The 13,314-nt window shown below is 33.1% G+C and overlaps 3 protein-coding genes across 4 annotated transcripts in view; 1 reads left to right on the plus strand and 2 right to left on the minus strand.

Moving 5' to 3' along the window:
* Positions 1-843: 843 nt before the first annotated feature.
* On the minus strand, positions 844-5,195 carry LOC115886717 (transcription regulator complex subunit bur6). Its single transcript, XM_030905990.1, has 5 exons — positions 5,025-5,195; positions 4,892-4,964; positions 2,670-2,807; positions 1,345-1,485; positions 844-1,268 (listed from the first exon to the last, which is right to left on the minus strand). Exons 1-5 carry the CDS (start codon positions 5,064-5,066, stop codon positions 973-975), a joined length of 690 nt encoding a protein of 229 aa, XP_030761850.1. The 5' UTR covers positions 5,067-5,195; the 3' UTR covers positions 844-972.
* A 544-nt stretch (positions 5,196-5,739) lies between these two features.
* On the plus strand, positions 5,740-6,996 carry LOC115886719 (uncharacterized Golgi apparatus membrane protein-like protein CG5021). 2 transcript variants are annotated; one of them, XM_030905992.1, is made up of 4 exons: positions 5,740-5,964; positions 6,027-6,261; positions 6,311-6,436; positions 6,496-6,996. In XM_030905992.1, the coding sequence occupies exons 1-4, from the start codon at positions 5,885-5,887 to the stop codon at positions 6,697-6,699; spliced, it is 645 nt and encodes a 214-aa protein (XP_030761852.1). In that variant the 5' UTR covers positions 5,740-5,884; the 3' UTR covers positions 6,700-6,996. The 2 variants fall into 2 exon arrangements, with proteins under 2 accessions (XP_030761852.1, XP_030761853.1); XM_030905993.1 differs by having other exon boundaries at positions 6,323-6,436.
* Positions 6,795-13,314, minus strand: part of LOC115886718 (TATA element modulatory factor) — a 37,294-nt gene continuing 30,774 nt past the window's right edge. Inside the window, 3 exon segments of the mRNA XM_030905991.1 lie at positions 6,795-7,527; positions 11,623-11,835; positions 11,837-11,938. Of these exon segments, the coding sequence (XP_030761851.1) occupies positions 7,324-7,527; positions 11,623-11,835; positions 11,837-11,938 (519 nt within the window). The 3' untranslated portion in view covers positions 6,795-7,323.

The raw sequence follows: 13,314 nt of genomic DNA on the forward strand, positions 1-13,314 counted from the left end.
CACCTTGAAAACATCGATATATTTAAAGGACCCCATACACTTATAATAACACGGTTATTTTGTTCAGTTTAAACCGTGCAGTTAAAATTAAAACCGCGCGGGTATGAAGCACGGGCAAGCAACATGCAAGCAACCTCGGTTGGCAACCTGGCCAAGACACTCTGCCTTAGCCAGTTCATTTTATCTGTGTCATAGTTAAAGCCTGGTTGACACGGTCCAAGTGCACTTGGATTAAATACACTTGGACGCTGCTTGCACAGATAACTAAAACTGGCTGCTTGGATCGTACCAAACTGATTTAAAATCGGTTAATACGATCCAAACAGCGTCCAAGTAAGGCGCGCAGTACGAGTCAAAGTGTATTTTGTCCAAGTATACTTTGAAATCGCGCACGTTTTACTTGGACGCTGTTAGAATCGTGCCAACTGATTTAAAATCGGTTGGTACCAAAGTTCAGCCAAAAAATTGAATTCGATTTTTTTTGGGGTTTCTCAAAAACGGTGGGGTGGGCGGATACAAATTTTCCAATTTAAACTTTTCCAATGGACCACTTACGACTGGCAAAATATGAGAATAAAGGTAATTTGATGGGAGTTAAAGGGGTACCAGATTGACTGTACTATATGAAAAATACATTCAAACGTAAAGAGATTTTCCAAGGCACTATGAGGCAGCGTGCCAAAATCAAAATGAAAATATAAAACGAAAATTTTTTATCAGTTCTTTTATCTGAATTATTCGAAAACTATAGTCTCTCCAATGAGAGGAAACATCACAGTTAGTTTTGTAGCATCTCTCAAATTCTTCTAACTAGTTGGACAGACTACCTATGGAATGCTGATACACATTTTGAAATTTGTTTTTATTTTAAAAGTCAGAGAAAAAATTGATACATTATGAAAATATGAGGAATTTAACAAAAAAAAAAAATACTAAATTAAATAATACATAGTAACATAATATTCTTCATTGTCACACATCTGAGTTGTCATAATCTTCATCAATACAGAGACCATCATCTGTATTATTCAAACTACTTAAGCTTTGAGATATAGATGAAATTAATGACGAAGATTCGTTATGCTCAATGGAATGGGATGCTACATTAACATGTAGTTGAGGTTGTTCAACATTTGCGCTAATTGAACTATTTACAGCAAAATTGTACTTTACAATATCTTCCTTTGCCTTGGATCCATATGCGATTACAGGGGGTCTATTGTGTGTGGATGGGGTACTTTGCTCTGTATAACTGGCAGCTGATGTGGCTAAAAACAAAAAAATTATAATAATCCCAAAATGATGTTTCTATTCTTACAGTTAACTCTTGTCAATATTTCATACTTGCAACACTATCGGGGACCAGTTCTAGTTCTAAATGTCTGGATTCTTCTGGAATAACTCCAAAATTAATATTAGATTCGGCAAGTGCATTATTTTCATTATCTTCTTGAATACTCGCATCAGGAACACTTTTTACCAAGTCTATCAATATACACATAAATTAATATTGGTGTAATTTTATCCTAGTTTTCTAAGCAAAATAAAAACACTAAATCACCACAGTACACCAAAATACTTTTACTTTTACACTGGACGCGCGTTTCGCTAACCATGTTAGCATCATCAGCAGATGATTATAAAGTACAATCTACAAGTTGAGCGTTTATATACTCGCTCAGTGGACACCGAGTTGGCGTGGCAAAATCTAGCCAACCGAATCAGAGCCCACTGAGCGTAACAGATTTCCGCCACTAGAGTAGTAGGAACAAAGAACTTGAAGGAATTGGACCGTTGTCTCTGTTCATACTATCTTTATATTTATTAATTCTGATGCTTTCATATGCATCTAATTGCCTGTAATTTGAGATTTGTTTAATTAATTTTAAATTATTAAGATCTAGACAATGTTCTTTATCAACAATATGTTCGGCAACGCAAGATTTATCCGGTCTACCATATTTATTGGTATTATCTTATATATAAGTGCTAATAATATTAATTAGTGCTAATAATAAATTACAACAATTATTAGGTCATCCAAAGGATAAAACACCTCCACTGGAAAGGTCGGGTATTTATGAAATTTCTTGTAAAGATTGTAATCAGAAATATGTTGGGTAAACTAGAAGATCAATATTAACTAGATTTAAAGAACATTTAGCTCAGATAAGATATGGTAGACCGGATAAATCTTGCGTTGCCGAACATATTGTTGATAAAAAACATTGTATAGATCTTAATTATTTAAAATTAATTAAACAAGTCTCAAATTTCAGGCAATTAGATGCATATGAAAGCATCAGAATTAATAAATGTAAAGATAGTATGAACAGAGACAACGGTCCAATTCCTTCAAGTTCTTTGTTCCTACTACTCTAGTGGCGGAAATCTAACTGTTACGCTCAGTGGGCTCTGACTCGGTTGGCTAGATTTTACCACGCCCACTCGGTGCCCACTGAGCGAGTATATAAACGCTCAACTTGTAGATTGTACTTTAGTTTATAATCATCTGCTGATGATGCTAACATGGTTAGCGAAACGCGCGTCCAGTGTAAAAGTAAAAATGTTTTGGTGTATTGTGGTGATTTAGTGTTTTTGTTTTGCTGTGTAACACCAAAGGTTCCAACCCTCAACTGTAAACCTAGTTTTCTACTTATTTTAATTACCTTTTAAAAAGTCGAACCGGCTTTCTGATAATATACACTGCTTCATATGAGACGGTGTAAGAGTTTTGGCATTTCTACTTTGTGTGATGTCCATAGATTTTTTCAAAAGGGATTCGATAAACATCTCCAGTGCCTTAGGTATGTATAGTTAAGGAAATTATATTAAATACATATTTCTGATTTATACATTAAAATCCTTAAGAATAAAATATTAGGCTCACTCACTCAATAATATAACACTTTAGTGTAAGCATATCAGATATCTTGAATAGAAATTTTGAAATGAAATTTTACGTATTTGTTATTTCAATTCAGATATCTTTAATTCTAGGTCTTGCATGAGTTTCTGAGTCATAAGTGGTAGATACACAATATACATATAATTATTTAGCATTTTAGTTATTAGTCCGACTCAGTTTGTCTTAATATATGAAGTGGTCAGAATTAAAATGGATCAAGTTCAATTTTGTACATTTTAAGATTATCCTCTTTATACGTTTATAGAATATTGTTTTTTCCAGTAGAGAAATGAATGAAGTCATTCTTCTGGCATTTAGCAGCTATAGCCTGTTTATCCAATATGTTTTATTGTAATTAAGTAACATTAACAAACTTTAACTCTCATTTTCTCCATAATTGCCTTTTAGAACTTGATTCAGTTCACTTCTGAACCCCTCATATAATTCTTAGAATGAAATAGAGATCTATTACAGAGCATTATTTTATACAGACTATTAGTTTTTTATTTTTTAAGAAACAAAAATTAGTTGACATATAAATTTATTGTATATTATTTTATGCACATACATAATATGCTTATGCATTTATAGGTATACTTGTTCTCGTGAACTAAGAATAATTGAAGACATGAGTTGATAAAGGTGTCATGTCGCATTTTTTTAAAAATAAGTTTTATTCAGTATTTCTTTGAATAAGAAGACTAAGGAAGGAGCATATCAAAAATCTTAGGTACACCGCGATGGGCCTCAAATAGGGCCAACTTAAATTCCGGTTTATCAGTGTCGTTCTAATTTTATTTAAAAAATGTAAAACTATGATGTAGGGTAGACGTGGGGTAGACTCAATAATTTGTTGTTTTATTTTACGTTGTAGAATAAATGTTGGTAGTTATTAAAATTGTTATAAAATATATAATTCTAATAAAAATAGATAAGTTATAATAAGTATTTATTAACACAAACATCCAATACGCTACTGAAGCAGGTAAGTCAAATTAACGTATCTAAATTCTTTGACAAGTAATAAATAAAAGCTAAAATGCAAGAAAAATATATAATTTAGTTAATTTAAGTGAATTTCATAAATGATTGGTTTACTACACGTGTATATATTATATATATACATGTGTATATTATATAGTCACTTACTAGCGAAAAGTTGTTCCATTATTTCACTCAATTTTTGCCTAGATTTACCGCACGCTACACAACCAACTATTTTAGAGTCTTTTTCGATAAATCACGATAGTGTCACTGTTAATTTAAGTTCTGCTATAATTTCCATCTAGATTTACTACCTTTATACAACTATCATTAGTAGAATAAATAATAAATAACATAAAATAAGCTCCGTAAAGACTGACAAATCCACAAAATTTCAAATAAAATTCAAATGTGTCAAATGAATTGTCAAACAGAACTGTCAAGGATCCCCACCCTAGAGTGCTTTTTCCGCCCCCCATGCATGAATACATGGATAGCATTATGCTCCTTCCTTAGTTTTCTTATTCAAAGCAGTATTTCAACATCCCTTTGACAGATCTATCCTCCAATGGACGCTAAATATCAAATATAAATACCATAAAGAATATCCTAGGTGATAAAGGTATCATGTCACATACACCATCAATAATTTTTAGATGTGTTTTGTCGATTTACTCGAAACTTTAAAAATGCGACACAACATCTTTATCCACTTATGTCGTCAATTGTAAAACTTATAGATTTTAAATTGTAATGTTTGTATAAAATAAATTACTTAAATATGTAACAAATATTATTACCCCTTTATACACCCTTCACAAATTGACACACTTTTGTATTTAATTTATAATAATAATTAGGTATATTAATTATATTACTACAGTATAATTCTGTAGCATTTATTACTTGCTATTCATAATTATAAGTGAATGACAATTGAGTATCATAGTAGTAGGTATTTACCGTAAAAAAATCAAAATTTTTAGTAAAAAAGGATATAGATGATTACAGGTACAGCTTGAGCCACTTTCCCTACTTCTTCATCAGTTTGCATAATTTTTTTAATGCGTCCCTTAAAAACGGTTTTAATAAAATATATTTTGGTAAAAAATATATTCATAATTCAACTTACTGCTGGAAATCGAGCATTATATTTTTTCTTTTTTGATGGCATATTTGTGCAATTTGTTTTGGTAAGTAGTGCATACACAGAACAAAAATGTAAGATGCATAGAATAACAATCCATAAATGTATTATTGTGAACAAGTGTCACATTCACAGTCAATTTTGTAGGGTTATGTTTAAACTCCGATCTCTTAAAATGTCATTTTAGGGGGCTTAAGTTGCTAGTCTTTACAAGCCAGTGTTTCCTCGACTCGTCATATATAAATAACATCTGTAAATATGTATTTTATATGATATTTAGATTATGAAATGATTGGGACAAAGGAGAAAAACGGCTTCTAGTTGATATCTATTCTTGTGGTAAGGGCAAAGAGTAGATAAGACTATAAGACTGTCTTATCTACTCTTTGGTACGGGAAACACTTTGGTACAAAATTTTCTCGTACAATGGCGCCACAGGCATTCTTCTTCTTTTTCGTATTTCAGGTCTTAAAAGAACTCTAACCACAGAATACACGTGAAGTTCTTCTTCTTTTTATATTTATGGCTCAAAACATAGGCAACCGCAGATTCGACATAGATTTTTTTCTTCTTTCCTTTTAAATGGCTTGAACTCTATAGGTCATTTGGTCAGAGTCTAGAAAAATAAACAAAAGAAGAGAGTCTAGATTATAATCTATGGTTAATTATTAGAAAAGGACAACAACAACAAAAAACAAGTACAGCAAAAATAAATAAATGACAGATTGTAAAAATGTCACGTATTTGATTTTTCGTCCTCTTATTTGAGCTGCTTTAAATATTTGGAACGTTTAAATAATCTAATTAAATATAGAGCGGGATAGAGCACAATCTTTTGTCAGAGAATGGCTCTTGTAGAAGATGATACACTCGCCTTTGGCGATGAAGATTTCCAAAGTGGTAAAGGAACGAATGCAGTCCTAACGTAAGAAAACATTTTTTGTCGTATTTAGTCCTTAATTCGCTAATTTTATCATAAATTTACAGACACCCATACGTAACCCTTTTCCACGTAGGATTTCGATCAGCCGCGATAGTAGCATTTATGCTCTGCGGATGGTTTAGCGATAGTTTTATAACCAGCTTCGTAACAATAGTAATTCTTTTATCCATGGACTTTTGGACGGTTAAAAACATCACAGGAAGGCTGATGGTCGGTCTACGATGGTGGAACTACGTAGATGACAATGGAAAGTCTCATTGGGTGTACGAATCCCGAAAGGTACGGATATAAAACACTTTGAATAAATGACATGTTGAATTTACTTTAGGAAAACTTACAGAATCGCATTAACGAGAGAGAATCCAGGATATTCTGGACAGCACTGGTCCTTACAGAATTCATATGGGGCATTTTCTTCCTTGTTGACTTATTTGGGCTTAAGATAAAATGGATGGTATGTTATAAACAAATTAAATATTGTTGGTATATTTATAACTTTAAATTTACTTTCAGTTGCTAGTTTTAATAGCTTTAACACTAAACGGAGCCAATTTACACGGATATATCAGATGTAAAGTGGGAAACAAGGATAGTTTGAGAACAGTGACATCAGAGTTTCTTAAGAAGCAAGTTATGAGTAACGCTATCAATATTATATCGAGGCAGTCGAACGCGCCCCCTGCCAATCCCCATAGTCAACCGACAAACACTGTCTGAGTATTAAAAAATAGTTTTCGTATTTATTTAGTAACTTATTGTGATATATGCCCTATAAATTATAAACTATATGTGTTATAAATCTAAGGAAAATAATGTTGTATTGTTTATTTGGTTTATTTGCCATGAACAATAGTATATTACACAAAAAATACAAATATTCTAATATAGCTGTATTATAATTTAAACTATGGAACCATCTCCAGAAAAACAAGCACAAGACATTTATAATATTTTTTGTTTATCACAGATTAAATCGTTTTAAATAATTAAGTATAATATAAACAAGTTTGACTATATAAAAAGCGTTTTTTTTTCTCTTACAAAGTCGTGCACAAGTTGTATACAGGGTGACACCCAAATATATTTCAAAATTCTGCATGTTAGGTTGGTTCTTAAAGAGTGAAAATCCCTAATGTGGGACTATTTTTCAGTATACTGGGACATCCTGTATATAGTATTCTTATAAACGCTTTAAAAATGTATAGCAGCAAAAGAATAAATAACTCTTATTCCATACCGTACTAAAACTGGTTTTTACGCTTTATTAAAATATTAGATATTATAGTGATAATTTTTATCTCTATAAAAATATCAGGAAAATCCTTACAAATTACTCTTCTCTTAGTTTTTCTTCTGCTGCCTTAACAATTCGTCTATTTGGCTCTTGTACATCGCTTTAACGTCTTCCAAGTCCAACTTTAGTTCTTCGTTTTCTTCTACTTTCTCGCCGAAAAGTTGAAGCAAAGTGTCGTGCTTCTTTTTCAAACCGGACATTTCTTCGTAGATTTGTTTATGGTCTTCTTTTAGTTTGTCTAGTTCCCCTATCTTAAAGTGGAAAAATAAAAACATTTTGTTACTTTCAATAAGAGATGATTAGTTTGTGTTCAAATTGATTTAGTATTAACAAATATGCTGGGAAAAGCACAACGAATTCACCGATCGGTAATACAGGGAATTTTTGAAATATTTATTAAAAATAATAATAGCTCCCGTATACAGGTCCGGTAATAGGATATCTAGGCGTAGGAATTACATGGCATTGGAATGAAACGCCTATAAAAAGTCTAAGCTTAAATAGAGATAGACAACAACTTCCCCGTTTCCACTACGACTGTCGAGTTAGACAAACTCCAATAAGATAACAAATTTTGGAAATTCCGCCGCCTCCCATCTACCCATGATACCCATCCACCTGCCCTTTATCGCCATTATTTTATTTCCCTTCCCGCGCCCCCGTAAAACGCCATCACAGAGTTGCCAGGTCTACCGGTTTCGTCTGTAAGCTACCGATATGTTCAACTGCGTCTTTAGTCTTTACAATAGAAGCACTTTTAAAAATCTGACATATATATTTGACTAAAAATTAATCGACTACCGCGTTGTAATCTGTATAATCTGACTTTATTTTTGTTTTTTAAGTTTTGTTTAGGAATCATAAGTCATCGTTCTGTCTAGTTAAAGAGTTACAAAGATATTCCTACAAATCCTTATTACTCATATTAGGTGCGGTATTGGCGACAATGCCCGAAGAAGTTGATATCTTTTGAAAAGATTTTTTAATATTAAATAATATACCTTTTCCTCAACCCGGATTCATCCACTCCTTGATATAGGTCTCTCCTATCCTTTTCCATGTCTCCCTGTTTTGTGCTGTATTTAACCACCGTTTACCTGCCACTTCACTAATGTCACGCAGGGACGCGCCCCTGCCCACGCGAGCCTCGGTTTATCTCCCAAGACCATACGGGGGAAATCACTGTCCCATCCCATTCTCATATCAAAACCTCAAAATTTTCCAATCAAAAGCGTGGACTTGAAATTGCCAAACCTTTAAACCACGAAATGTCGAACCTTAAAACAAAACTACCCCAGGCGAGTAGAACGTATGATTCAGAATCTCGCACTAAATATAATATAACTAGCTATTTCTAATTCTTGTTATATTTATTATATTTGTATTTTATTTGAGTGATCTAGTATTACGACACATAGGAATGCTAATTTTGGACTTAAATATTATATTTTATTTTGTTTCTGTACTTTTGATTTTTGTTGAAGATCTACAGATAATTTTGTTCTCGTATGGAATTAAATCTAACAAACCCGGCAACCCTGTTCGGCTACTTCTTTATAAAGTTTTTTCGGCCTAATTCCTTTGTCACCGCCGCCGCCGACCGACCGGTGTCGGGGCGACTGGAAGATGGTACAGTATTGCCATTTCATAGAATTGCACTTGCTATTTTAGAAACGATTTCAAAGTTCTGCATGTTACTTTTTGTTTTAGAAAGAAGTTGTTATGTGCCTAGAGGAAACATTCTTAAAATTGTTTTGTACTTTATTTAATATTTCATTAAGTAGGCAAGATAATGGGATTAGAAGATTCGGGATTTAGGATAAGCCAACATAATTTTGATTTAAAGAATGACAACACTGTCTGTCCTATTTCTATTTTTTCGATTCTATTCTATTAGTAGCCGGTAGCCCCCATACAAGCGTCTAAAGACCCGCCCCCTCACGCAGAGGGTCGCCCCCTCTCTCGTCGTATCACTTCTATGATCACTTCCCCGATACAATGGTAGGGAAAAGACACTTTCTCCGTCTCTGTTGTACTGCAGTGTATTTTGCAGCCTTACCATTTTTTTTATCGCATTGAAAACCTCCTATTGCTAATGAAATTTTGCCACACGTGTATAGGGTGTTTCGAACTGTGTTCCGGAAACTTCGACAGCATATTCTGCAGATAAAAATAAGTAAAAAAGTTTGTATAAATGTATGTCCTAAAATGCTTAGTTTCGGAGATACAGGGTGTAGAACTTTCATTTTTATTTCGATTTTTTCCAAATAATTTCTGAAGTAACGTCAATATTTGGATGAAAATTGGTGTCTAGGATTTTTTTGACACGAGAAATTTGATTTTAATGTTAATATGACTCCTATTTGTAGGGGGCGCCACCTACATGTGTTTTAACTGTTTTGAAGAGTCATAACTTTTCGTCCGTACCTGTATAAAACTACTGAGTGAGAAAGTATACATCTCCGTGATTTTTTACGTAATAAATGTCTCTCGGTAAAAATCGCTACGAGCAACCGTTCTCAATATAATTAGAATGGAAGTATAATACATGTCATTATTGACAAAAAATAAACACGTTGCGTAGAGTCTTTGAATAAGAAGACTAAGGAAGGAGCATAATGCTATCCATGTATTCATGCATGGTGGGCGGAAAAGGCACCATAAAAGCTCTCTAGAGTGGGGATCCTTGACAGTTCTGTTTGACGATTCATTTGACACATTTGAATTTGATTTGAAATTTTGTGGATTTGTCAGTCTTTATGGAGCTTATTTTATGTTATTTATTATTTATTCTACTACTGATAGTTGTATAAAGGTAGTAAATCTAGATGGAAATTGTGGGCAGAACTTAAATTAACAGTGACACTATCGCGATTTATCGAAAAAGACTCTAAAATAGTTGGTTGTGTAGCGTGCGGTAGATCTCGGCAAAAATTGAGTGAAATAATGGAACAACTTTTCGCTAGTAAGTGACTATATAATATACATACGTGTAGTAAACCGATCATTTATCAAATTCACTTAAATTAACTAAATTATATATTTTTCTTGCATTTTAGCTTTTATTTATTACTTGTCAAAGATTAGATGTCAAAGAATTTAGATACGTCAATTTGACTTACCTGCTTAGTAGCGTATCGGATGTTTGTGTTAATAAATACTTATTATAACTTATCTATTTTTATTAGAATTATATATTTTTATAACAATTTTAATAACGACCAACATTTATTCACAACGTAAAATAAAACAACAAATTATTGAGTCTACCCCACGTCTATCCTACATCATTGTTTTACATTTTTTAAATAAAATTAGAACGACACTGATAAACCGGAATTTAAGTCGGCCATATTTGAGGCCCATCGCGGTGTACCTAAGATTTTTGATATGCTCCTTCCTTAGTCTTCTTATTCAAAGCGTAGAGTAGATAATTTGACTGAAATAATAAATTTGGGAACTTTTTATTTTTTTAAATTAATCATAAATTTTTCTTTGAAAAAAAATATGATAAAACAGTTTCTGTTGAACTTTTGGCACAAAAACATTTCAAATTTATGATTTAAATCTAATAACTATTTAGTCAACATGTTTAGTTTATGTCAGTAATGACAGGTATGGATAATTTCGACTCCAAATATCTCGAGAACCACTACGCGTAGCGATTTTTACCAAGAGACCTTTCTTACGTAGAAAATGTCGTAAATGTATATTTTTTTACTAACTAGTTTTATACAGGTACGGACAAAAAGTCATTACTCTTCAAACCAGTTTAAAAATATGTAGGTGGCGCCCTTTCTCATGTCAAAAAAACCCCAGACACCAATTTTCATTGAAATATTGACGTTACTTCAGAAATTATATGGAAAAAATCGAAATAAAAATTAAACTTCTGCATCTGTATCTCCGAAACTAAGCATTATAGGACACACATTTATACAAACTTTTTTACTTATTTTTATCTGCAGAATACGGTGCTGAAGTTTCCGGAATACAGTCCGGACCACCCTGTATATAAGGAAAAAATAACGACTTTTAAATCTTTCTCTAGGAAGTACCCGATAATGAGACGCACCCAAAACTTACAGATTCCTTACTACGTTAAGGAAAACTTCAACACGGAATACCAGGGGTCGGTAAAAAGGCTGGAGCTGTCCGTGGAAGAGGAATACGTTTCCAACTTGAGGCACCAGTGCTACCGGGGGGAAAATACTACCTTGGGAGTAGCAAGGTAGAGCTTGCCATGCTAGAGCCGTTCGGTATACAAGCAAGATAATGTGGCTAGCACTACGCTTCAACCGCCTATATTAAAAATAATAAGTTATGCAAAAAAAGATCAAATTTACCTTGAAGTGTAAACTACATATTTCGTCGTTCATCAAACTCCTCTCATGTTCTCTTCTGTTTAGCTCCCACTGGAGCTGTTTCAGTTCTCCTTCGCGCTGTTTCAGATTAGATTGTAGGATCTGCAGTTCGAACATGTTGGTGTAGTGGGGGGCGTGGCTAGCCTCGAACAGCTCGTCCTGGATTGGTCCTGGCGACCAGTGCTGGCTGCTCAGAGGAGTCTGGCACGGAGACTTTGCCCAGACTGAGAGTGGGGGAGTTGCTTCCAGACTGTGCGCTGTCAAATAACTTGTCGAAATACTCTTTCGGACCGCTATCCTGCAGGGTTGGAAAAAATCATGATTTTCAAAAATATCACCAGCAGGGCTGGAAAAAAATCATGATTTTTCAAAAAATCAGATTTTTTTTATTTTAAATCGGATTTTTTGATTTTAATTCAAAACAATATTTAAATCGTTATTTCCAAATGTCTAGGACTTATTTCCAATTAAAGTCCTATCCTAAATGGCTAAATCTTAATAACTCTGAGCGATACCGATAACATTAACAATTCTACGGGGCGTGTCATTTTTCCACATCGGTCACCAATATATTCCGCAAAAAAGTCGCTCGCTTCAGATCAAAAGGAATATTATTCAAACATCTCAAAAGTATTGATTTTTGTCATTTTAACGGCTATAGGCATAAAAGTAAAGCACTGTTACACCTAAGCACAAAAGTACAAAAATATATTATTAAACTGATATTAGGTGTCAAATTCAACGAGTTTACAAATCGTTTCTCGATTACTGTTTGTATTATTTGCAATGTTTGAAATTGATTAAAAAATTATTTGTAATATTTTTTAAAAAAATAGTGTTTTATTCGAGTAAAAATGTACTTTTTGTGCCTCGCTTGTAACGTCGGAAAAGCTTACGATTGTACAGGGTGGGTCAAATTCGACGCTTTTAAATGGAGACACCCTTTTCTATAGGAGATAGACAAAAACTAATATCGGTGTCTGGAGCTCAATTTTTATCAAAAAACATGATGGTGAAAACCGCATATCTATATCTGTAACCGTTTCGGAGTTACGTTTTTCAAAATATGCATTTTTAACAAATCGTTGTAACTTTTTGCTATGGAAAATTTTGTATTTTTATGAAAACATTTCCAAAGCAACTTTTTACGTAGAATTTAATGGTTTATGTATAATTTTTTTAAAATTAATAATTTAAAAGTTATCAACAGAATAATTGATTTTTATTTGGGACACCCTCTATATTTTTAATTAACTGAAAAGAATTTAAAATTACCTTTCCAAAAATATAGCACACTTGATATTTTCTTATAATCCCCTTCGAAATACAGAATTTTTAAAAGTTTGTCACTTTTAACTAGTAGGCTTTGGACTCCTTATTGGTGATATGTCCTTAATGGAACTCGAAAACATATTTTTCCAGCAAGACGACGCACCGCCTCTAAACGTTGAAGTTATCAGCAAATTTTTGCAGCCAATTTCAAGAATAATTGAATAGCTAACCAAGATCCCAGCCGTTGGCCGTCGAGGCCGCATGACTTATTGCCCATGAATCTAATCCTATGGATATATTTGCGGAAGAATAATAAAGGTTCCTTATTCTTCCATATAATATAAACAAGAATTAGAAATACTTAGCAGTTATGAGAGGGTATCTTTTCACCCCCACTGAGTT

Source organism: Sitophilus oryzae, unplaced genomic scaffold, assembly GCF_002938485.1.
Source record: "Sitophilus oryzae breed Bouriz unplaced genomic scaffold, Soryzae_2.0 scaffold_494_pilon_pilon, whole genome shotgun sequence".
In the NCBI taxonomy this organism is placed as follows: Eukaryota; Metazoa; Arthropoda; class Insecta; order Coleoptera; family Curculionidae; genus Sitophilus; species Sitophilus oryzae.

Bases quoted from the DNA above. Each gene is read 5' to 3' on its own strand.
- LOC115886717 (XM_030905990.1), bottom strand. From the start codon at position 5,066: ATGCCATCAAAAAAGAAAAAATATAATGCTCGATTTCCAGCA. The intron at 2,808-4,891 runs ATATCCTTTTTT...AACTATACATAC, and splicing joins AGCTGTACCTGTAATCATCT to CTAAGGCACTGGAGATGTTT. The intron at 1,269-1,344 runs GTATGAAATATT...TTTTGTTTTTAG, and splicing joins GGTCCCCGATAGTGTTGCAA to CCACATCAGCTGCCAGTTAT.
- LOC115886719 (XM_030905992.1), top strand. From the start codon at position 5,885: ATGGCTCTTGTAGAAGATGATACACTCGCCTTTGGCGATGAAGATTTC. The intron at 5,965-6,026 runs GTAAGAAAACAT...ATAAATTTACAG, and splicing joins GGAACGAATGCAGTCCTAAC to ACACCCATACGTAACCCTTT. The intron at 6,437-6,495 runs GTATGTTATAAA...ATTTACTTTCAG, and splicing joins GGCTTAAGATAAAATGGATG to TTGCTAGTTTTAATAGCTTT.